This window comes from Aplysia californica, unplaced genomic scaffold (genome assembly GCF_000002075.1).
Source record: "Aplysia californica isolate F4 #8 unplaced genomic scaffold, AplCal3.0 scaffold00816, whole genome shotgun sequence".
NCBI classification, from domain to species: Eukaryota; Metazoa; Mollusca; class Gastropoda; order Aplysiida; family Aplysiidae; genus Aplysia; species Aplysia californica.
Window position 1 is genome coordinate 303,220 of NW_004798086.1, and position 14,443 is coordinate 317,662.

General features: G+C 40.7%; 1 protein-coding gene across 1 annotated transcript; it reads right to left on the reverse strand.

Moving 5' to 3' along the window:
• Window positions 1-529: 529 nt before the first annotated feature.
• LOC101855147 (F-box-like/WD repeat-containing protein TBL1XR1) lies at window positions 530-13,665 on the reverse strand (the record flags this gene model as incomplete). Its single annotated transcript, XM_005109794.3, is given in 10 exon segments — window positions 530-2,843; window positions 3,359-3,460; window positions 4,850-5,015; window positions 5,625-5,752; window positions 6,802-6,876; window positions 8,644-8,765; window positions 10,530-10,590; window positions 12,190-12,287; window positions 12,783-12,846; window positions 13,521-13,665. Coding segments are annotated over 10 exon segments (988 nt in total), but the record flags the coding sequence as incomplete, so codon positions are not given.
• Window positions 13,666-14,443: the final 778 nt, after the last annotated feature.

Below are 14,443 nucleotides of genomic sequence, written 5' to 3' on the forward strand. Positions count from 1 at the left end.
GATATTCCCAGCACCGAGCCGACGATGAGAACAACCACTCAGAGAGGACTTGTGGCTGAGAGCATGAGGAGTTGTAGAAAGCTAAACATCAGAGAGGTGTAGAAAGCTATACACCAGAGAGGAGTCAAAAGCTATACACTGGACAAGAGTTAATCAACAAATAAGAGTAAAAGAAAAACAATGAGCAAAACCCAAGACAAGACGTTCATTGAGGACCTCACATTTTGTACACAACGTCTGACCTTGAAAACTAAGTAGGCCTACCTCTAGCCACATACAAATAATTCCCACCAACTGTCCAGAGATATCCCAACTGTACTTCACATCAAAGATTTGTACAGGAAAATGAAGCTGCTTACTCCAAAATCAGCTACCCTTGGACATTGTAAAATGTGTCAGCAAAACCGACTTAAAATCACGCAAAAGTTTTTTAAAAACTTTTTTAAAAGGCTGGACATCTCCCAGAAGATATTTCAACACAAATTTCTCAAATATCCTAGCACACTACAATAACAATAATATTCAACTATTTTTTTTTGCACACAACGGTATTCACGGTAATGTCCTCTCCGTTAATCCAAAGCTTTTAGTAGAAAACTACAACAAAATCTTTCCTTTCTGTGTACAACATAACTCTCAGAACAATATGCCGCTGTCATCATTAATAATAAACCAATCTCTTACTGGGAACAGCACCTAAATTTCAAATCTGCGCTTTCCTTAAAAGGATTTTGTTTCTTAAACACAGGTATTCTTTGCAAATCTAGACAACCCAACTGAAATTCAGACTACAAGATTCTACCCTGAGATACAGCTCGAATAAGATCAAATCAAACTGTAAACATACCTTATGTCTGTTTCCACAAGTCCATGTTAAAATTGCAACATACTTGACAGTTGTAAGCATTTTTGTATTTCTATTTTTTCTAGTTCCATATGTGGCAAACATCTTGGACACTTTCTTTCATACAAAACAAAAACATTAGCATTTAAGCATTTCACATACCCTTGGCACAACAGGGAAATCTATGTACAAATGGGTGCTACTACTTTTTCAGCCTGCAGTGTTGACCTCCTTTAGACAAATCATGAACCCTCAGATTAGTTTTAGTAAAAGTTTTACGGCACTTGCAACACAAAAAGCTCATATAAGTGCCGAAGATTAGAAGTGTTACAGGAGAGTAACAAACACAAAGAAGGAAGAGAGATAAGGACGATAGATGTTTGATATGAAAGAAGGAGCAAACCACACCAGGGCACCCGCAAACCACCCGAACCCTCAGAACAGAAGCATTAACACATGTGAAAAAGATAGGGTCCCAACTCTGTCAGTACATGCCATAGAGAAAACAAAGCATCAATGTCAAGACATTTTCAACTTCTCATTTCCCATCTTCTTGAAACAAAACACCCACCTCTGCAAATTTAGTTCCATTCATACAAGTGGAACAGTAGAGCTCTAAAGACAAAAAAAGCAGTAACACGGCAACTACCTCAGAGGGCACATGTTAAACTTTGCTTGTGTGCGTAAAACACATTAACTATGTATACATGAGCGCTAGCGTAAGCATGGAAATGTATGTGTGTGAGTGTGAGAGCGCATGCACATGCGAGCGTGCATTCAAACGTTGCTTAGAACTTGAATGATCTAGAAAATAGATAGCTGCTAACCTCGAAGGCCAGATGATTTCTCAAAAGTAGGTCCTCAACCATAAAGGAAATAGTAGCAACACATTCTCTGATGTCCCAACAACAATGAACCAAAATGCAAACAGTTGAACACAACAAATATGTGCACACAACTGAACATCAACAGTTACAGCGCACAGAACTGTACACACACGCATACGCACACACATATGCACATACTTATACACACACACACTTACATGCACACGCGCGCAGCTGGTACACAGCAAAGTCATTTTCCCTGGTCAAAAGACAATAAAACTAGGTGCAGTCAGCCAAGTCTCCGTCAGACAAGCCAAGCAAGACGTCGGAGACTTGTTCAGAAGAGGCAGCCCCCCCACAGGGGAGACCATACGACATCAGGAAGAGAGGCGGGCACATAAACCTCCGCTCTACGCCACCCTACCAACTACTTGCTGAGGTCCCAACCAGTTGTCTATTCTCCGAGCAACTTTAGAGAACAACAAGCTGTTTACCACCTGAGCCTTTCCATATGGTGCAGAATCCGTCACGATTGAAGAGGTGGGGCTGACCGCTGGGTTCAGATGGTGGAGGAACAAACTGCATGGTCAACGAAGCGAGTGGCTGCTTGTCTGACCGGCCACTCAGATTATAAGTTGACTGTCAGACAGCAATATGGCCAACTCGATGCAACATGCCAGGGGGTTGGGCAGGAGGGAGGGGAGGGGGCTGAGGGCTGGTTGGCGTCAAAGCTTATCCGTGCCGAGAACCAAAGGGTTCTCTGTCCACCCACCACCAGACATGTGATTACCCTCGAGTGACTGACTGCCTCAAGCAACTCCCAGGCGACAGAGACAGGTACATCGCGGAAGACCACCATACGTACAGACAACAGCAACCGTCAAACAGAGGGCATCTCATGTACGGGGGACAGGAAGGGACAGCTTCAAGCACATACAGCATAGCCGCGGTGGTGGTGGTGGTGGTGGTGGTGGTGGTGGTGGTAGGGAGCAGGCTTGTGCTGATTCGTGGGGCAGGGCTGGGGAGGAGGTGAGGGGAATGAACATGGGGGAGGGGAGGGGCCAGCCCTACAACCCTGTCTCTTCTGGAGGAGGTGGGTATGTCAAATACCTAATGTTTGCCCTGATCTTATGAGCAGACCCCAGCTATTTCCTCAAATCTAGTACCACAACCTGAAAGAAAAGAAACAAAGGAGAAATAGAAAATACATAAGCAATCGGCATACTTCGTCAAATCTAGTATCTGAACTTTAAAAAAGACACGAAACAGGAGAAAAAAGGAAAATCATTTCTATCAAGTTATTAATCATAAAAGAGTAAAAGCCGTCCTCTGGCCAGTGTGATATTCCCACTTTAGGAATATAAAAATGTTCCAGTTTTCCAGTGCAGATGTTGTATCTCACTTTAGGAATATAAAAACTTTTTAATTTTGCAGTGCAAATGTTGTATCTCTCGATTTTAAAATTAGAAAACAGACACATTATGGATTGCACTTAGACAAAAAAGCATAAAGATGAGTAAATTAAAATCTAGGTTGTTGCAATGTTCCTCAGCAAAAGTTCTAAAAATGTTTTATAATTATATACATCTTATCTCTTCAGGAATTTTTCATTCATCTGTCAATTTCTTGGGGGGGGGGGGGGGGTAGTTTCCTTTTTAAAAGATAATATATATCTAGAAATTCTTACCGAACCATCTGAAGCACTAGCTCCCACTTTGTCTCCCTTGTGGTTCCAACACACTTCAAAAATGCCTCCAGTACCTCTGTAGCTATGGACTAGTGAGCCAGTCTGTGGACACAGAACAAAAATCTCAGGATGAAAACAGCCCTCGAAATAACACTACACTGACTGTAAGACATTTAAATTCCATGACAAAGTTATGTGATTTCTTTTCTTTTGAAATGTTGGGATATTTCCCAACCAGTATGCTACAGTGAGTGTATTGCTTTGTTTCTTTGTTTCAGTTTGACAGTTTCATGTTCAACCGAGACGAGACCAACCATTTCTTCATGGGTATGCACACAATCTAAGCCGAAAGTCTGTATTTTTTTCTGAGTCTTTTACAATCACTCGTTGGGTCACAGGAAGGTGGCGTCATAATTGCTGCCACATGACACCAGGTAGTAGATCTTCAAACTAAAAGCCCCACAAACCTAAAGTTTTCAGTACCAAGCAAATTGTACCTGCTGCCCGTCGTGTGGTAAGAGGTACACACGAAAATAAAAAATCTTGTACACAGGTGAAAAAAAATCTGTCTTTCTTTCCTTCATTTCATTTCCTTGGAGTATGTCATCACAGTCATAGCACACCTGCAAACGCCACTTTTCTTGTTTGCTTAGAGAAAACTTAAAACAACAGCGTTGACATAACAGTAAAACAAATTGTGATTATGTTTAATTCAAAGACAAACAGAATATAATCTCAATAATCAGGAATTCTAGTTCATGAAACAGAACCGTGCAAGACTGAGAACGTAAAACAAAGAACGAACATTTTTATTTTTACCATACCAATAACTAGAAGCCTAAAGGGTAGGGCTGGATCCTGCTCGTCAAATCTGAGAGTGGCGATTCGCGATTCAGTCGGCTTCAATGAATCGCGAGTACGCGAGAGCTCGTGGAGCTGTGGCGGAACACTGACTGAAACGGAACACTGACTGAAACGGAACAGTGTCATATCAACGCCTCTTGGCGAGCGCGAGTCCCACTCTTGTTGTTCCGCCATCCTCTCCGCCCAACACCCTTTGTTGCGCTGCTCTATCAACTGACCTCAATTAGTGACCCCCCTAAACCCCAACCCCACCATTCCCTAAAACAATGGCTCCATAAAATTCCTTCTGTCTATTGGTTGGACCCCGTTCATTTTGTTTTAATAGGGGGGTTGGACTATACCATCTTTCGTAAAATAAGGGGAGCCATACAAAGTGTTCCGTTGCGTTCTTGCGCTCGTGACTCGACTCAGCAGTAGGTTAAACAAGCCACAAGGTGGTGACAGCGACAGGGGAGTGAATCGGGAATCGTTTGGCGATACTGTTCCGCGTTCCGCTGAAGTGAATCGTGAATCGCGTTCCGCAGGAAAGAGTGACGATTCAGTTCCGTTCTCGCGCTCGTGACCCAGCCCTACTAAAGGGAAAAAAAGGACGGAGACAAAGTCCTTATGACAACGCTGGTAGCTTACCTGGACACTCCATATATGCACACACTTGTCAAAAGAGCCGCTAGCTATGTATTTGCCATCAGGACTGAAGGCCACACTATATACGGGCTCCGTGTGTTTGGTCAGGGTATGTAGACATTGGCCTCGGTCTACCTCCCACAGACGCACCGTCGAGTCAAAGGAGGCGCTGAAAATGGACATGCAAAAATACAATTAACCACATTGTTTAAGTTAAGTCAAAAGGCAAGTTAAAAGGAAACTTGCGAGTGAAAATATCTTGGTACATGGCTTCCATCAGACTGGTTGGAAAATAAAAATGACCTTAGACAGTGCCCTTATTTTTGCTAAAATCAATGTTTTCGTTGTTGTTGTTATCTATCTAGTAACAGCTGGGCTCTTGCTCTTCTGTCCAATGCCATGTAGTGATAAGTGCAGGTTTGCTGCAGTTGCTGTAATGTTCCATAGAGTGTGTTATCAATGTTAGGTCTTGGAGGGAGAAAGGTATGATAAAATCAATCAAACAATAAACAAATATTATTACACTCATAAGTCAATTTTGGCAGGTTTGGAGTTTTTGTTTCTGAAATGAAGAGCAGAGCCAGCTTGGTAATACAGTTTACTTGAACAATCAATTGAGTGTACCAAAATTCAAGCATTTCAGAGTCAACTGTAAAAAAACAAAAAAAACACAGTTTTTTAAAATCATTTTCTCAAAATGGCTAAAAATGACGTAGGCATTCATCTTATTGAGCGTGACGATACATATGTTCTAAGTGAGGAGGATCTCACTTCGTACCTGGCTAATATCAAATTCTGGTTGGGGTTGTTGGTGCCACTTCCAGTGGGACTCCACTTGATGGTGTAGATCTCCTTCTCGTGCGCCCGGAGGTCATGAACCCACGAGTCACGCTTCATGCTCCAAATCTGGGCAAAGCAGAAGAGGCATATATGAGTAAAGAAAACACAACGACACGAAAATGAATGTCTGGGAAAAGGGTAAGCTACAGAAAAAGAAATAACAGAGGTGAGGAAAACAAGTAGGTAGGGAAAAAGTCAGTTTTAGTAAATTTTAGTAAGTGTTTTACGACACTTGCAACACAATAAGGTCATATAAGTGCCCAAGATTAGAGGTGTCACAAGAGAGTAACAAACACAAAAAAGGAGGGGAGATAAAGACGATAGATGTTCGATAGAAAAGAAGCAACCACACCAGAGCACCCGCCAACCACCCACAGGAAAAAAAGTCAGTAAGAAAGAACAACACAGGGAAGGAAATAGGATATACAAGTGGTATCCTCCAACCATACACCCACAAAAATGTTGATGCTTTACGCCCCCATCCACACAATTTTACATAATCTCTGAGCTGGACTGCTTTGATTCTTCCTGTCAAAGTCAATTCAGGCTGAGACGAGAGAGATGCAACAATTCAACATCCCAGCAGACATACAGGATATACTCAATTTAAAAAAAAACAAAAAAAACCTCTACTATTGATCATGTTATGCTGTTACCATATAAGTCTTTTGTTTTAAAACCATCACCGGGGTCAATCTGCAGGTGCTCAACAAAACCCAGGAGTCAACATGCATCATAAATTGGTCGCTTTTAAGCACAACGGGGCTATCTCGAAAAAATGCTGTTTTGATAAAATCGAAGTTTTTGCCCCTTGTTCAGTTTCTTTAAAAGGCAAGGAGAGTTTTCTCTACAACCAAATAAATATACACATCGATGAAACCAAACTTCTCTTATTCGTAGGGCAATGCCCTCTTTTGGTGTTGGTCAAGATTTCTCAACACACCAACCCCCCCCACCCCCCTTCTCTGTTGACTTCCACTCCTTGGCACTCATATGACCTTATGCCGTTGCGAGTGCTATAAACCCTCTACTAAAACAATAAAACAGAAAAATGTTGAACCAGTTACACAGTGACAGAATAACACTGACAGTAAGTTATGTGTCCCAGGTATTACCTTCAACGTCATATCGTCTGAACATGAGGCTAGGAGTAGACCTTGGGGGTCCCACTTGATGGCATTCACCTCATTCTGAAAAATAAGAAGATATAATATGTGTGAAAATTGGTGAAATGGTATGGGTTTAACGCCCCTATCAACACTATTAGGTCATTTAAGAGGCGGGGTCTCCTAGTCCGTCTCTGAAAGGACCGAGCCAAGAGGGAAATTCGTGTAAAGTGCCTTTCCCAAGGACACAATGTCGGACCGAGCTGAGGCTTGAACCCCCGAACCCACAATCTCACAGTTACAAGTCTGGTAGCCTAACCACTAGGCTACCGACGCCACTGATATACGTGTGAGGAAACAAAGTTAGTGTGATATACGGAGACACTTAAAGTAAGGTGGCCAAGTCCACTGATAAGTGTGGGAAAGGTAATATATTGTCAGTTCTACTCCCTGCTTTGTCGGATAGAATGTTGTACTTTCAGGCAACGTACTTAATCTTATTTCCTCCATATCATCATCATCATCACTGGGGGGGGGGGGGGGGGGGGGGGGGTGTGTTCTCACCCTCCACCAGAATATAGAGGCCATGAACAAACACTTTCCATCTATCCTTATCCTAGGCTAGCCTCTTGATATCAGAACATGTCTTCCCACTTTTCAGTACATCATTTTTTGTGACTCTTCTCCAGGTTCCATGTGGCCTTCTTGTATATAAAATAATCTTCTTCCACTACGTATAGGCAATAACATAGATGTCACTAGTAGCACTCTCCACTAGCTACATGCAGTCACTTAGATGTCACAATAACACAGATGTCACTATAACACAGATGTCACTATAACACAGATGTCACTATAACACAGTTGTCACTATAACACAGATGTGACTATAACACATATGTAACTATAGCACAGATGTCACTATAATACTGATGTCACTATAACACAGATGTCACTATAACACAGACATCACTATAACACAGATGTCACTATAACACAGATGTCACTATAACACAGATGTCACTATAACACATATGTCACTATAACACAGATGTCACTATAACACAGATGTCACTATAGAACAGATGTCACTAGCAACACTCTCCACTAGCTACATGCAGTCTATAATACAGATGACACTAAAACACAGATGTAGTAACTAAGACGTCCCTAGAATGTTTTCTTTAGTTCCTCATATAAAACCTTTTTTTTTCCCAAAAAGTTTGTTAAGCTTGAGTAAAAAATTGTCTATTGACATAATAATGGTCAGAAAGTGCTTGGAAAAGCAAGACAGCCTGACAGAATGGACAAGAGGGAAGGGGAAAAATTGTAGACCCTACCAGCACTGTCCTCCGACCATCTGCTTACACTAATCTTTGCTCCCATTCTTTTTTCTAGAACAATCTTTATTCTTTATTTTTAATTTTTTTTTAGAGAAATCATTGTTCCTATTCTTTTTTAGAACAGTTCTTGCACCTCTTTTTTTTTTTTTAGAACAGTCCTTGCTAGTACTCTTCTTTTTTTTTTAAAAGACAATCCCTTTTATTTCTTTTTAAAAAAACAAAATAATCTTCACCACTATCAATTGAACACTATGCTAAAAAGGTCGTCTCATTTGACACATGCATATGAGGTGCCAAGTTTCTGAACTATAACATATTAACACCTCTGCAGACCACTCTCTCTTTAAAGTTTTCAAACAATTTATCAGATCATCAAAGTCACAAGGAGCTAAATGACTTGAATGCAGATAGATCTACAGACGGACATAAGTTTACATCGAAGCAGCTCAAAAAATTTGTATGCCAGTTCCCAAGTCATCATCTTTCCTGTCAACAAGCTAGCACTCACCGTGTGCCCCTGGAATGTTTTGACAGGCCTCGTGTCATCGAGCCGACAGACATGGATACACTGGTCCGTGGAACATGAGGCAAACGTGTTGCTGCTCTGCCAGTCCACGTCTAGCGCAGGTGCTGGGGAGAAGAACGTCCGTGTTACACATAATTAACGTCAACGTTGCACATGATTAACAAGGAACAAAAAAACATCAATGTTACACAAATTAAATAATGCACAAGAACACCAGCACTGTTACTACGCAAAATAGGCAATTAACTCTGTCTGTCTGTCTTGCTTTTTCCCAGCACTAATTGGCCCTCGTTGTGTTGATGGGGTTCTCTTTACTGAAACAAACAATTAACGATAACACCGATGCCATTTAAACAAAATACACAACAAAAAGGAAGGATAACATTACACAAAATAAGCAATTAATATGAACATCTACACCTTGCTTTGCACGAAATAAACATTTTGTTAAACAGTCATTGACTGTATTCAGATGTCAAAAATCATCAAAATGCAAGTTTGTTATTTGGGTTCGCTTTTAAGAACGGTGATGAGAGATAAATTGTACCTCCTGTTGGTGAGCATCAAACAACACAACCAGCACTTTCAAATACATAATTTTTTCAGGCCACAAGAATTCATTTCTCAGACAAAATTACCACCCACACATTTCCTGTCTCCAGGTGAGACAGATGTTTTCCACAACAAACTGGAGGAACAGGTGTTAGTTTTTAGTTTTAGTAGAGGTTTTACAGCGCTTGCTACTGCATACGGTCATATGAGCGCCAAGGGGTGGATGTCAACAGAGAAGTCCTTACAGGGAATCAGACTTACTCTGCTCACCTCTCTAGCTTCACCAGCACAAAGTCTGTTTCGACTATCAAGGCCCCCCAAGAAATTACGGGTCACTGTGACAAACACACAAAAGAAGTAGAGAAAAATAACGATAGTAAGAACTAGGAAAGAAAAAGCAGCAGTTCCCTGTTGCAGTTCAGGCACAGTTATGAGCATGACATTGATGAATCAGTCCATTTACAATTTACAATTCTACTGAACATAAGAACATATTAATGTCCGTCTCCCTCCCCCTTCTTTGGGGATGGCCTAAAATCACTTCAGTCAGTAGCACCGCCCCAGGGGATACAGGTGTTTGTTCCTTGTTCCTCGCGGGACAAACAGGAAGAGCAGCGGGCAGGAAAACAACTCATGGCTCAGGTGTCTCAGAACAAAGACATAACACTGGAGCAAACAATGTCGCAAGGGTGCACATCATGTTTTAGTTTTAAAAAGAGAGTTTTGCAGCACTCGCAACACAATTAGGTCATAATATAAGTAATGAAGATTAGAGTGTTACAAAAGAGTAACATACACAAAAAAAGACGGAGGAGAGACAATGACGATAGATGTTTGATGGGAATGAAAGAAGAAGCAAACCACACCAGAGCACCCACCAACCACTGACGACAGATCTTTGATAAGAAAGATAGGGCAAACCAGACTAAATCACCCGCCAAACATCCACAGTTCACGTTGTCAATTTTTCCTCACAGGAGGGAAAAACAAAAACGGTGACAGAAACAAACAGTGAAATTTCCAATCTAAAAGAATTCTAGTCACCGGAAAAGGTAAAACATTCTTCAAAGCTGAAGATGCACCGTGAAAATAAAATCACTGTGAAAATAAAATTGGGGGGGGGGATTAATTCAGGAGTAGATGTTCATCAAAACCGCTTTAAACTTTAAACCTTCGTTTTCACTTAATTAAGGAAGTAGACAGAAAATAAAAACAGAAAAAAATATAAAAACCATATAAACATAAAACACCCTATGTCAGATTGCAATTTTCTAAACACATTTTGGATACACAGATTTTACAAGCAGCAAATTTACCTGAATGAAATGCAAACTGTTGTTTGCAACTGCCTGTGGTCGCATCCCAAATGATAGTTGTCTGAAAGAGAAAAACATATTTCCATGGAACATGCAACCCAAACAAGCATACATCGACTGCTCAGTGTGACACTGTCATACGTCACTTTTCAAAATGGTGTATGGAGGAGCTTTACTTTATTAATCATAATCCCTTGCTCATTTATATGAGATTGACGCCATCTGATTAGTAGAAAAAAGTGCGTATGATAGTGTCCAATAGTGTATTATGTGCATACTTAGTATGACAAGTAACTGTTACAGATAGAAGAGATTTTAGGATTATAGATGTAAGTCATTGATCTGAGAGCTATGATGACTTTAGGAATAATGTTGGTGATGAGTGATGACGTGGGATTTCCGTAAAGTAATGTCAGCGTTAGTCCTATCTTCCTCTGCTCCAATGAGTCATGAAGGACGAGGGCACCCTCTATCCTGTTCCCTACTGGAACCATCTTTACGGTCACCATGAAGTTCCGAAATGGTGGGCACAGTCTTTGTTAAGGTGAAATTGTTAGTGTTAGCCTATTCTATTGGGCCAAGACAAGTGTCGAGAGGAGCTAAGTGGGAAGACAGTATAGTGGCAAGTATGTTGGGGTATTCGTAAGCGGGTTGTGGGTAGCAAGTTGGCAAACAGAATATTAACTTTAAAAATGCAGCATTCCACTCCCTGATAATTTGCCCTGCGTCTTCTTTTCGAGTCCTATTAAACTTGCAGAGATTCTGAAACAGGATCCTCAAACCCGAGTCGAGAGGGCACAAGTTACACAAAATTTTGTATCCCCTCACCTCAGGAGAAGAGACGTGGCGGAGCCTTACACTAAGCAGTCAACATTAGCAAATACATTCTTTTGTTTTTCCATGTTTGCTACATCGAGATGGCTATGACCTTTCTCTGGCAATCTGTTCATAAATCAATGTCGTTATCTCCCTCTTTATGGAAGGTAGGCTATTAAACAATTATTATCAATATTTCAGAGCACAAAAGAGAGTGGTTTCAACGTTTTCCTGCTGGATCAATAACATCAATAACAACACTGGATCGATTCAACATTTTCGAGAGATCATAATGGCTTACGCAGGACAGTACAGCATACTATTATGTTCTATCAGTATCTACTATGTTCTCTAGGTATCTATTACGTTCTCTCAGTATCGTTTATTCATGCTGTTCTGTTCTGAAAAATTGTATGACTGTGTGATGTCATCAATGTGTACGAGGGTGTCTGGGTAAATATTGTGGGAATGTCTTTACTCAAAGATGTACTGGAGAGAGAGAGACAGAGAGAAAGAGTAAAAGAGTGAAAGAGAGAGGGAGACAGACGGATAGACAGACAGACAGACAGACAGACAGACAGACAGACAGACAGACAGACAGACAGACAGGCAGACAGAGTGAGAGAGAGAGAAAGAGGATTACTATTGGAGCTGTGCGCTGCATATGTTCTTTGTATTATTGTACAGCGCATTGAGCACTTCTTTGTGGAAATAAGCTATATAAATGCAATTTATTATTATTATTATTATTATCCGTTTCTCAGTGTTCACAAGATTTCTATTGGTCTTGATGTATATTATATATAAAAGTTATGACACGTAATACCATAAATCCAGGACTTACTTTATCAACGCCTGCACTTAAAATGTAATTTCCTGTTTTGTTCCACTTGAGAGCAAATATGGGTCCTTTGTGCTGTCCTAAAGTGTTGACTAATCGCCCTGAGAAAAAAAATGAATAAAACAATAGCCAACTTCAGATTTTAAAGGCTAATATATTGATAAAGAACTTTGCTAGTCCTAAATAAAGACATGGAGTCACAGGAGTCAACATGCACTATAAATAGTTTTTTTTTTACTTTTTGAAACCAGTCTTCTATTTCAATCAATAAGTTTCTTGTTCCTTTTGGTTGTTGAAAAATGTTCAAGACATTAATAACAGTCAAGAATGGGTAACTCAAAAACTTTTGGGATTGCTAAATGTGTTCGACACATCAACAGTTCATGTTCATTGATAATAGAAAAAATTAAAGGGATATCAGTCAGGGAATGGCAAATTGTACAAGATATCTGTAATTTCGAGTTTTTCATCACATTTGTGAGATCTTTTCCCGACTGTATGAAGGTAGATCATAACGCCATGGATATACAACCTGCTACAGTACCAAAAGTGACAGTCCTAAAACTGCATTTTAGGGTTACTGATGATATCCTTACCATCAATGCTCCATATTCTGGCATATCCATCGTAGGATCCCGTCGCCAACAAGTTACCTTCACACTAAAAACAAGAAACATTGTGTGTGTGAGTAAAAAAAAGTACACTGACGAAGAACAACCATTTAGTTAGTACAAAGGGAAAAGAAAGACAGACAGAAATGTACCATACCTCGGCAAATTCATCTGTCTGTATTTAAACAGTATGTTTAATATGGGGCCCCCCATTCTTTTTTTTTTCCCCATTTTTAAGGGGGGGGGGGGGGGGGGGGGGGGGCTGTTTTGGTTTGCTGATAGATTAAACAGAAGCAGAGTTATTCAAAAGTTTGTGACGCTGAAAACTTAGACGACATAACTGGTTGCAAACGAAGGAGAAAAAGCCTTCCGTATACAGTAACTACAGTCAAACCTGTTTACGAGAGCCACTTATTGTCGAAGAAAAAAAGTGGCCATATTAGACAGTTGGCCAGAGAAGCTATACGGGGCCGACAGATGAACTGAGCAGGACTGCCCAATTTATGACAGATACCAGACTTCAAGAGTGATGCGATCAAGAAGAAGAAGAAGACAGTTGGCCGTCTTACACAGTGTAATTATAATGTAAAGAATACGCAAGGAAGGAAAAATGGGAAGTGTCTGTTGTTTATACAGGCGACCGTCTTATACAGGACTGTATTGCATATAAAAAGACTATCAAGACATGTTATATAAATAAGTAGCACCAGTACTGCAGCTTACCACCCAGTCTAACGACGTGACATCTTTGTTGCTGGGCACCTCCGTCCCCCCCTTCTGTATGCAGTGCCGGAGCACCAGCTGACTAGCACCCGTGCCGCTGTTGTTGTCGTTCATGTTCCAGATTCTGGCCGTCGAGTCACCCGAGCTGTTGGATGCAAAGAAGACAGTATTGTTGGAGTAAAGTGAAGCACATTGACATACATCAACACTTGTCATTTAGTGCTGGGAAAAAGTAAGGGGGCTCTCGTGACCTAGGGGTTAAGGTGTTGGCCTCTCATTCAAAAGGTCCCGGGTTCGAATCCGGTCGGGACAGACAGACAGACAGACAGACAGAGAGAGAGAGAGAGACTGGAGAGGTCAAATAAAAAGTAAGACAGACAGACAGAAACAATAGAGGGAAAGTAAAGAAGTAGGACCTACCAGTGGTGCCCCTCAATCACTCGCAAGTAGTTTTGTTTGCGAAAAAAGCTTCAAACAGATTAATTTTTCTTTATATTTGAATGCAACATGCAGACAGTTTCATTTGAGTTTGTTTGGGTAAAGAGAAGCACATTGACACAATAATCGTCATTTGGTGCTGGGGAAAAGTAAGACACACAGGCAGACAGAAACAACAGAGGGAAAGTAAAAGAGTAGGACCTACCAATGGCGCCCTCCAACCACCCGTCAGGCAGTTTTGTTTACCACAAAAGCTTCAAACGAATTAAAAAGAAATATAATGCTGTACATAACGGAAGGGGGTATTAACTGATCATAAGTCATTCCAGTTGATTACACAGTGGTTTTTTATCCTGCCAGAACAAAGGTTAATTGAAGAGGACAAAGTCTTTCTTTGAAAAATACAAAAAGAATAAAAGGGTGAAATGGCAATTATACATTACATCCTTTTCTCTTTTGATAACAAATATTTCCCCCCTCCCTCC